This window comes from Haliotis asinina, chromosome 2 (genome assembly GCF_037392515.1).
Source record: "Haliotis asinina isolate JCU_RB_2024 chromosome 2, JCU_Hal_asi_v2, whole genome shotgun sequence".
NCBI lineage: Eukaryota > Metazoa > Mollusca > Gastropoda > Lepetellida > Haliotidae > Haliotis > Haliotis asinina.
In genome coordinates, this window is record NC_090281.1 from 26,793,388 (window position 1) to 26,804,727 (window position 11,340).

At 45.2% G+C, this 11,340-nt stretch overlaps 1 protein-coding gene and 1 pseudogene across 1 annotated transcript; both read right to left on the bottom strand.

The window, feature by feature from the left end:
• Positions 1–935: 935 nt before the first annotated feature.
• Positions 936–2,947, bottom strand: LOC137271684 (uncharacterized; annotated as a pseudogene).
• A 3,297-nt stretch (positions 2,948–6,244) lies between these two features.
• On the bottom strand, positions 6,245–7,568 carry LOC137271685 (uncharacterized). The gene is made up of 2 exons (XM_067804109.1): positions 7,448–7,568; positions 6,245–7,356 (listed from the first exon to the last, which is right to left on the bottom strand). Exons 1-2 carry the CDS (start codon positions 7,566–7,568, stop codon positions 6,245–6,247), a joined length of 1,233 nt encoding a protein of 410 aa, XP_067660210.1.
• Between the last annotated feature and the right edge of the window lie 3,772 nt (positions 7,569–11,340).

The following is an 11,340-nucleotide window of genomic DNA, read 5'->3' on the forward strand; positions in this document are numbered from 1 at the left end:
ACCCTCTTCTTACTGGTGAGGATACCGCTGACATCTTCATTTGTTCCTCATTAACCTTGTACGTCCGCATACCTTAAACAGGTGTACAGTAGACAGTGGTCCGTGTACTATTCAGATAAATTAACCAGATCATCCTGTCGTGCTGTCAACTCAATTTTCCAAACCAGTCTAAGGATATTAGCATTAATCAGAAGAATAAGGCAGTGTTACTAGGTAGAGGACATCAATACATTAAAAACTAATCAATTAGATCACTTCATTGTCTGAATTTAACTTTCGATTAATATGGCTATCCATATCCTAATATTTTCATAAATAAAACCGCGAAGGCGGTCATTATAATCACATTTCTAACGGCTTTAAGTGAGTACGGTTACAGTAGGTATTTCTGGTTGAAATTTGAGAAAATAGACAAAAATACCCAAAAGATATATTTGTGTAGATCGTGGTTTAATTAGAATGAAAACCCTTTGAGTGTCGCAGATTACAGAGTCAATTTGCTGTTATAAGCTTCGAAAGTGTTTACCGTTATCTGTGTTGACGATTTCGAAGGACCGCCCGGCACCCGCCACGTTCCACCTCCTTGCTAGGCTGACCTTACTCTGCATATTAAAATGAGCGCGGTTAGCATAATCAGAGTTACCCACCCTTGTCTCGCAGGGAGCAGTCATTAAATATACGATAAATATAAACGAAGATCATCACGAGCGTTTAGCTAACAATTAGTTACTGAAATATGTATAAATAGTTACCACATTAACGTTATTATAATACATTTTTTGTAAAACGTTTGAGAGTGATTTTCCCGCTTGATGTCTGGAAAATGTCCAAATTTGAAACTTGAAGCGCTCTTAAAATGCTAAAACGAATTTTGAATATATCCTTCAAACACTCGATGTTTACGTAATATTTCAGTTGATCTTACTGTGATTCTGCTATAGATGGATAATCTGTTTGTCCCCGACTGCGTAATCGTCTAGAAGTTCAAAGGTACAGATTGTAGAGTCGCTGTCATATTTTATGTTAAACCATGACGGATAGCCAGTAACTTGCCCTAGTGCCAGTCCCACGTAATACATTTGTTCCCCATTTTCTACATTAAATAAATGATTTACTTTTTGCCCCACCAGAAATTGACCCTCATTTGGCACCGTTGTTTCAAGTGCAAGGTTAAGTTGTATGAGTTTTTTCAAGTTAGTAGATAATTGGTTGATAGTTAGAGGTTTAGAGGATTTAGAAAATGTGAACAGTTCTGAAGGTGCATCTTGCTTCAACACTAAATTGCGGACTTTTGTCTGGTTTTTTTTATTATGTTCATCTTCTGTGTTTTGGTGTTTTTTTTCAATATACATCGTTTAGTCGGTTGTCAACCTTGGCCACGCTTTGCCAAAGACCTTCAAAGGATATTTCTTGTATAAGTTGCGCATGTTGTCTTTTTGTTTGTGTTTTGTTTGTTTTTGTTTTCTTTTCCACTAGTTCTTGTATTTGTCTCAGATTTACGTGTTTTGCTTGCTGAATTTCTTTCTTGCGTGTAATGAAAGTTGCGTATGTAGTTCTGTACAATTTTGATGCGTGCCCGAGGACGGTGGTCCATTCCTGGTCGGACATAGCAATGATCCAGCTGCTTACTTTATCAAAATTAAACATAATATGGGACTCTTGTGAAAAAATAGAGGAAGATGTTTGGTATGATGTTAATAATTTAATTGAGCAAAAACAGTTTCTGGAGTGCTCGCCGCCAGGGAGTTGGTGTGTCAGAAGTCGTTGCAGTAGGATCGTCAAATCTGGAATTAAGAATTCCAGAATGTGTTCAGTGTCGGCGTTACTGTCCCCAGTTTTTGCCAGTTCAGTCAGTACCACGTCTTCTGTCTGTTTTGGAACCGAAGTATCGTCAGGACCACCGTCGTCATTGTCGTCATCATTGTTGTCCACCGTTTGTCTTTTGTTATCTGAAACACAGTCTCTGTCTTTGTTTGTCATGAATAAATTGCATCCCCCTGAAATGAAGTTTGCAGGTTATGTATGAGAGTTGTGTAGATAGTACTAGTGTCCAGCACGCTATGATCACGCCCCTCCAAAATATTCCACAGAGGGGTAGTGATGAATTTTGAAATCAGGCCTAAAGTTGGACACCCTGCTAAATTTACAGCACTGTATAGTGATTGTTTGATGGAGGCCAAAAGGTTATTAGAGCCAGCATTCACAGTATCAAAGAAAGATACAAAATGCTTATGTAAATAATATACCACTGCAGCATTGTGGAACAGGATATTAAAACGGTTGCCACGGAAATTTGTTAATTCATTGTTTACCCCCCTTGATTCTAAGAATATTGTCAGAAGTTCGTAGCAACCGCTTTTTTCATCCCCTCCGCGTGAAAACGCCTTGCAGCACATCTTAATAAAACCTACAACTTCACTTTCCGACCGGGATGTTTTAGCAATCTTAGCATCGTACTGGCTAAGAGTGGACGCACTTTGGTCGGCAAGGTTGACCAAAAGGTGAAGAACACAATACAAATTGTGCAGGTTGCCCAGAGACTCGTGCTTATGTTTGGACAGGACATGCCACCCTGGTATGATTTCCAAAGGAAGAGCCGATCGGTAATCCTTCAACAGAGAGTTAAAGGATTTTTTTCTGTTGCTGCACGATCTGACATTGTATTTTTCATATTGGTTACTATCGTTTTGCCAGTGTCCGTTACGTCATTTACACTGTCCAAATCAGTGACTTTCATTGAGCGTCGGAAGAATGGAACTGGCCTACTTATCTCTGCCATTTCTCTCATACGTATCACAATGGAATTGTCGTCAACGTCAGTCACGATATAATTTTGAACCCTCTGCCCAAATTTGGAGGTCTCGTCACTGTAACGTGTTGTGTCCTTCGTCTCCGAAAGTTGTCGTGCAACAAACATGCTGTTTAATGGCGTTCTCTTTTTCGGCATTTCAGCTACTGTAGCTGCTGATGGAATTGCCTTGGGTTGAAATCCCACTAGATTAAGAACGGCTTTTATAAAAGGCCCTACGTGTGAATACCCTACATTTTCAGCCAAAAGATGCAAAACACATTTAACAGTCTCATTACTATAAGCATTCCCCTTCAGTCAATGTCAGTTAATTTAAAATTACATTTGGTACCGAAAAGTTCCAAAGGGGGTGTCGATTCAACTTATGAAATGAGCTTGTCGATGTCCATTTGTAACTTGTCACAATTCTTGAAGTCAGTATGTGTAAAGCGTTTGGAGTGAACGTTGGAAGTGGGTTCATCTTTTTGAAGTTGATGAAGCAATTGTTTCTGTTCTCTCACTTTCTTTACGTATTTCTTGTTCTGTGATTTTAACTTTATATATTCCTTGGAAGAGTGTGCAGAAGATAGGTGAGAATTTGATTCGGAATTGGTGCTGGGTTTGTGAGTAGAGACGGATGTAGCGTTAGATGAGGCAAGACCGGGTAAGGGAGGACAGGAAATGGTTGCAGTGGGACCAGATGAAGTAGACACTGTCACTGGGGGTACATTATTGTTATTGGTATCGGGATGGGAAGGGATGGGTGTTGAGGTAGGAGGTATTTCATTTGTGAATTGTGAAGTGGAAGTAAAAGACTGCAGATGAAATGGGTTGGGGAGCCAGGGGTTAGGAACAGGGGGTAACATATGAAAGCCTTGGGGTGGTAATATATAAGTAGTTGGGTTGAGTGTTATGGGACATAGAGGCATCTGAAATCCGAGCGGAGGTCCTGATAGGGTGAAGGGGTATTTGTGTCTGGGCTGGGATGGACTAGGGCAGTTTTTGGGGGTCTTGTCCTCTGACATATCAAATGGCTCTTGAAGAAATTGCGCCAATTTAATTTTCTGAGATGGGGTCTTGCCCTTGACATATGTCCTTTTCTTGTTGTCAAGTTGTTTTATCTTGGTATTGAGTTTCCTGTTTGTCCAGATGGGTTCTTTATAGTTGAAAAGTTTTGTTAACCAGCTATTCAAGGTGTTCCCGGTTGGTTTGAAGTCAAACAGCTGGAGGACTAACTCGACAGTAATGAATTCCACATTGGTGGGTGTAATTAGACTGGGGTCATGTGTCCGACAATGTCCACATCAGCCTCTTTGAGAAAGTCCTTCTACATAATTGCGATAAGACAAAGGAAAATAAACCTTAATGACTATGTGTATATGTATTGTAAAATACATTACGGACATTTTATAGCGTATATACATACATATGTGTATGTATGCGGTGTGTACAATACACAACAAATAAGGATGATAAGCGACGCTATGTAAAAATATACACATACTAAAACATTCATCCCTAAATTTTAATGATATATTAATAGGGTAGAAAGATATATCAGTACACATTTTCTAGCAATTCATGTTGGAAATTGTGAATGATTGAAGGTGCAGTCATGACTCGAGGTGTTCGCCAAAATAATGAGCGTGCACTGTCCTAACCGTAGCACCCGTCAGTCACATCTCATAGAGTAACCGGTAAATTAACTGTTATTTATTCTTAAAAGTACATCCAAATAACATAACGATCAATCTGTGTACAACTGAGAATATTTGCGTAAGTCTTTCTGCGGTGATGTATATCAACTCTATTGTGTACGTCACTTTTTCATTACAACCTGTTTGTCTGACTTCCGGACATTTACAGTCAACAACGTTCAAATAACATTGCAAATAACACTGAAACAAACAATTATGCATTTTCTGCTGCCGGAAAATGTCACGTAGCAGTTGTATCAATGTTTCAATAAAATAGTGCACAATAAACAAAAGTCTTCTTTGTTCATCATACGGCCCCTCACCACGTGGATTCACCCCTCTCCCGCGCATGCGCAGGCAACCAAGTAAGCATCCAAGCCGGTATCATCATTCTTTCTGCTGCATAATGCAGTGAACAGAATTGCGGGGAGGTGGGCGGCCCGAACCCAACCGAAGACTGACAACAAATTGTACGTGATCTCAGTCGTGGGATACGTCAACAGTGGAGACATGCACTTATACGCAGTAATCAGCAGCGTCAGCTGTCAATCAACCAAGACTGCCAAGGTGGCAGGACACTGTCCACAGGAAAGAACAGTACAGCCAAAGCGCGCTCTCACGTGAGTGCATATCAAGCTGGTAATGCTTGATAAACGTGCTAGGCCTGCTCCAAAGAGCAGCAGAGCAGATCTCTTCAATGGACAGTGCCGATGCGAAAGCTTTGGAAGCGGCGACTGCCCTGACCGAGTGAGCCGTCAACCCCTCATAGGGAGGCTTGACCTTAGCCTGGTAAGCAGCACAGATGACCGAACCATCTGTTCTGGATAGGCCTCTAGCCCGCAACCTAGCCTTCCCACCACCATAACAGCAGAACAAATGGGTACCCATACGGATCCCTTGCGTTCACTTGATATAGACCTTGAGGGTCTTACGGACATCTAACGGGTGAGTGTAGAGGTCCCTGTTGCAGAAGGCTGGGTGAAAGTAGGAAGTTTGATAGGAGCTACCACTTAGTAAGCGTGATCAATTTTCGGATGGTAAGAATCCGAAAGGCGAATACTGACACGGTTTGGAAGGAACGCAGTCAGCACCAGGTCTTCACATGGCATGTAAATCGCCAACCCTTCTTCCAGATGTTACCGCCACCAGATAAACGGCCTTCCATGTTAACAGCTGAATGGAAATAGCCGATAGACGTGAGAAAGTAGGACCGGACAGCCAATCAAGCACGATTGACAAATCCCAAGGTGGGCTGGTTTGCCTGAAAGCAGGTCGAACCCGATCCACGCCAGCTAAAAAGTGCTGCACTGCCCCAGAAGAGCACCATCAGCAGGGGCGTGAAAGGTGGAAATAGCGGTGGAGTAGCCACGAATGGTCGAAGCCGCCAGGCCTTCCAAACGAGCTTGCAAAACTCCAATACTCGAACTAAATTCGAAGAAAAGGGATCTGCAATCTACCTATCTGAACACCAGCGCGCATAGCAGGACCACCTCGAGGCTAGACCTGACAGAGGCCAAGCCACCCACTGAATCCGTGGATTGGGGTGTGGCACGCGGTTCTGAGTGAGAATGTCCGGTCGCAAAGATAATAGAACATAGAAACCTGAGAAGTACCGGAAACCAGCTATGTGAAGGCCAAAGCGGTGCCAGAAGCACAAGCAGTCGAGCTTGCTGGGTGGAGAGCTGGGAGAGGACCCGGGGAATCAGGGGGAAGTGGCGGAAACACCCACAGAAACGTCCCATCCAATCCAGCAAAGGCGTCAGACACCAACGACCTCCGGTATTCGAGATCCGAACACGGGTATCTGATTCATGCCACCAGACGCAAACAGATCCACCTGGAACGATCCGTGCATCTGGGAGATGACTCCGAAAATTCGTAGATAGAGCATCCACTCGTGTGGGGCCAGGATCCGGTGAGAGAGAGCGTCTGCTCGCACGTTCCGCAGCCCCGAGAGATAAACTGGAATCACCTGACAGTTGCACCGGTCGCACCAGAGGATAAAGTCCCATGTCTCCTCAAGGAGTGCTTGGGACACAGTGCCGCCTTGCGTCAGGATGTAAGTCATGGCCGTATGGTTGTCCAACTGAAGACGAACCACCTGGCCCCTGACATGATCCAGAAAGTACTCGAAAACCAACCGCACAGCTCTCAGTTCTGAGACATTGCTGTGAAGACTGGCTTCAGGCTTCGGACCAGCGTCCAGACACCGACCGACTGCCCAGAACGTCCCCCAGCCCATGAGGGACACATCGGTTTGAACTGTAAGAGTTGGTGTCGGCAGCTCCAGAGGGACCCCCGTGTAGAGATTCACGACATCGGTCCACCACTGAAGGTGAGGAGACAACCACCTGGGAACTGTGAGACACTTCTCCAGGTCCTCTGAGTGAGCCCACAGACTCGCCAAAGCTTGCTGTATGGGGTGCATCCTCAACTGCGCCTGCCATACCACAGAGACGGTCACTGCCATGGGACCCAAGAGACGAAACCAAGTTCGGGCTGGGTCATGCGGCTGTGAGAGGAAGGAAGACATACTCTGTTGACCTGGTTGGGCAACAAAGACACTAGACCCTGATGTGTTGTGAACCTGAAAAGACCAACTCCAGGGTGGGACCTGATCGGACTTCTTGAGGTTGATGATCCACCCCAGCCAAACTAGGATATCTATCACTGCGTGAGTAGAATCTAGACTCGCTGGTTGAGATAGCGCACTGAGCAACCAGTCGTCACGATAATGGTGACAGCGCCTTCCTTGCGACCTGGCTAGAGTAGCCGGCACTAACATGAGTTTGGTGAACACCTTTTGGGCCGTGGAGATGCCGAAGGGGAGTACCGTGAACTGGTAACACACCCCGTCGTAAGAGAACCGGGCTGAACAGCGGAGATCACTGAGCTAAGTGTCTCCATCTTGAAGGATGGAACTTCTATCATGCGTTTCAACCCCTTGAGATACACATCTTACACTTGCTGCAGGGGGTGCCCGACGGGGCAAAAGGTTCCACTAAACGCCCTTGCTTGGCAGCTGGAGCTTCACTCGAGGAAGCCGAGCCTCCCCCGAGGGTGACCGAAGTGAACACAATCATGCACAACCGGTACAAGGAACAGAGAATCGTCCCCCAGCTGCTAGCACCACACAAGCTCTGGTAGATCAAAGCAGAGGCGTGTCCCAGCAAGGAGGGGATCCATCACATCGCTCACCAAGGAAGGGAGAATGCGGAGCTGCATCTGCAAGTGTTGTCCAGGAGCAAACGCCTTGCCCGGCAGGCCGAAATCAGCCGAGTCCAGACAGCTGGTTGGGACTGCGGCCTGTAAGCCTGTGAGATACGATGATCAGCTCCCTCGGGCTCCTCCATCCTCCCAAACGTCCATAGCCTTGATCTCCGAACCTGAGGTTGATGCAGAATCCTCACGAAAAGAGGACCCACATCCGGACCCTGTGGACGATCGGACCACAGCAGTGAAGTAAGAGCTCAAGGCACCTTCCACTCCAGTCACCAAACTTGTACCATCCAAACCCAGGTCCCGAGACGCAGAAGGAAGCTCGGACGGAACCGAGTCATCCGCTTTCTCATGGGGAGGGGTGACACAGAGACCGGAACCCCAGGAATCCTCAACGGACCCTGCGCCAAGACCGAGAGAATGACTGGGAATGAACCCCCCCTCTCCGGGGTAGCCGAGGTGTCCGGACCCGAAGCCAAAGGCAACGGATCAACATACATCTCCAGGCAAGCAGAACCTGGCGATCCACCCCTCAGACTCTCCGTCCCCCACCCAGAGCGAGTGAGGAACTCCTGCCGGAGACCTCCAACCAACTCGTGGACGAGGGACTTCACCGAATCCATGTACTGCTGAAACAACTGGATGATGAATGGCATATCAAAACCAGATGTAAACGAAGGATCCTGCGGTGTAGGAACAGACTTAGGTTTGCTAGTTTTAGACGTGGGTTTTTCTTTATCCTTATCATGCTTAGCTCTCGTAGTCTTAGACGGGGGAAGCTCCGTTGGCTCCCCTTCCGCAATTCCTTGTAGAATAGGAAATCTGCCGCCCTCTATTTACGGGCCCGGGGGAGAAACCCAAACAGAGTTCGCACACCTCGGGCTCATGGCCCGCTTTCTCCAGACAGCATAAGCATTTGTCATGCATATCTTGGGGAGGAATGCCAGAATAAGCTGACAGCGAATACAGCAGCACATAACTGACTAAGTTAAACACGTACAAAACATTGAAAAATACGTGGCTACCCGCGACATGAACTAGTTGGTACTAAACGCAATATTTCAACACGCGGGGCCGCCAACTTCCCGCCATGGGAAAGCAACACGTGCGTAACCCAAGGGAAAGCCAGCGCTAGTACAAAGTCACAGACAAACAAGTTAACTCCTGGTTTAAATAAACGTTCCGTTTTTCTATTAACGAACGAATAAACCATACATACAGTAGAAGAAGACTCGGACATCTTCACAGCACGGTGACAGCAGAAGGAATGATGATACGGGCTTGGATGCTTACCTGGTTGCCTGCGCATGCGCAGCTGAGGGGTGAGTCCACGTGGTGAGAGGCCGTATAATGAACAAAAAAGACTTTTGTTTATTGTACAATATTTTATTAAAACATTGATACAACTATCACGTGACATTTTCCGGCAGCAAAAAATGCATAAATGTACCCCAAAGACGATCTCTATGAAACAGAATATACAATGTTATCGTTTCGCTACGCAGATTCCATTCATTTGTATGTTTGTATGTTCTAACAAACAGTCATAAAGGTTGCAAGATGTAAAATTTAACCGTACCCTTGATCCGACCACTGATGTCCAGAGGAGCACTTGTTTCGCAAAGAAACGACAAATGCAAGGAGGTTGGTGTCACAAGATCTCTTTATTAATTACGGCTTCACGAGCTGCACATGGTACATGCAAAATCTCAATAAAATACAAGCGGTCGATCGAAAGCAATTTCTCTGTGGTGAGAATCATCCTCGATATCTCCAGGGTATACGTGCCGACAAGTCTCTACTATACCCTGGACGCATCCACGGGTGGAGGTCATGCGTCCAGGGTATAGTAGAGACTTATCGGAACCTATACCCTGGAGATATCGAGGATGGGCGAGAATATGCATATCATTAAATGACGCAACGAGAAATCTGTCAGTCATGTCAGTGACAGCTGCGCGGTGAGTATCCGAATTTAAAAACATATGTTTCTGATGACATTATCTTTCACCCAGCAAATTATGGCCTTTGTCTTGTATTTTCTTATACCACTGTAAAAATATATGTACGGCACGTGACCAGTTTTGACCAATGGATAGCTGACAGCCATGTGAAAGTGGAGATAATATCTGGTGTCAGCTTGAATGAAACACTTAATGGTTACACTCCTGCAAATATCACCAGGTTAGTATTATTGGATATTTATATAGCGCACATATCCATGCAACTATTGCTTGCTTGAGGCGCTGGTATTTGTTTCCCTCGATCATTGAATGTCCGTCTCAGCGTCACATCGTATTATCAGTCTCAACTCCCTGGGGAGTATACAACTCTTGCTGCCACTGGGCGCAACGAGTTCATTGTGGCTCTCTCATCCTAACGAGGTTACTATCAAACAGAGGACAGACAGTGGACAGACAGTAGACAGACAGAGGACAGACAGAGGGCAGACATATCACGTACGTCAGTATCCCCCGCAAATATTTGTATGTAGAGCTGTTTATTAGGAAACACATTTCATTGCAATATATTGCGATTCAGGTACTCACATTGCGATACGTATTGTGATATATTGGGAACCTAAGTGTTTGACAGTGAGTGACACTAACTGTACATGTCGATTCTATTTTCCTCCGTGTTAGAACTGGTCTTCAGTAAGCCTTGCTTGTCGTAAGAGGCGACTAACTGGACTGGATGGTCAGACTCGCTGACTTGGTTGATATATGTCATCGTAACCTCACTGAGGTCGATACTTATACTGTTGATCACTGGAATGTCTGGTCCAGAGTCGACACTTTGCAGACCGTCACCATATAACTGGAATATTGCTGAGAGCGGCGTTCAACCCAAACAGTACAAAGTCCTAATACATCGAAACTTGGCAAGTCCAGTGCAGAAATCCTTCTGTCATGTCTTCCGCTCTTACTGACAAACCACATAGCGCATTGCACCATCACGTTTATTTCTGCATCTATTGTTTTGTAATACAACTGCACTGACAGGCGACCCTACGTCTACCTTACAATCTGGTTTTGTTTATTCTACGCAGAGTGAGTCAGATGCATTTTATGCCGCTTTTAGTAATTGTTCAACATCAAGGAGGGATGCGAAAATGCAGGCTTGAGACGTGGGTGTGTTTTTACGTTGCTTTTAACAACACTCCAGCAATATCACGACGGGAAACACCGGAAATTGGCTTCACACATTGTACCCATATGGGTATTCGAACCCGGGTCTACGGCGAACGTTTGAACCGCTAGGTTACACCACCAACACCCAGGCTGGAGGAATAAAACCAGACATTCATGCGACAAACGAACGCAGTAGCCACTAAATAACCGAACTAAAATCGCTTGACTCTTTTAGAAGAGGAAAACCTGAGCGAGGCAGTGTTATTGTTCCTAATTACAAAATAGGTTAAGGGAGGTGTCTCTGAAAACTTGAATTTTGCTAAAGTTTCTTTCCCGATTGTGTCACCATAGCCTAACTTGAAGATGAACACATCGTCCTGAATCCATCTAACCCAAAAGGGAGAGAACTTGTTACACACGGGCATGGTCAAGTTGGAGAGGACAATATTCTTGCGGCATTGTTGCATGGTCATGGAACAGTTTAATAGCGTGATTGACTTGTTTC

Excerpts from the sequence above, each read along its gene's own strand:
- LOC137271685 (XM_067804109.1), bottom strand. The coding sequence starts at position 7,568 with ATGATTGTGTTCACTTCGGTCACCCTCGGGGGAGGCTCGGCTTCCTCG. Across the intron at positions 7,357-7,447 it reads GGGCACCCCCTGCAGCAAGT|CCCGGTTCTCTTACGACGGG; the intron begins GTAAGATGTGTA and ends TCCGCTGTTCAG.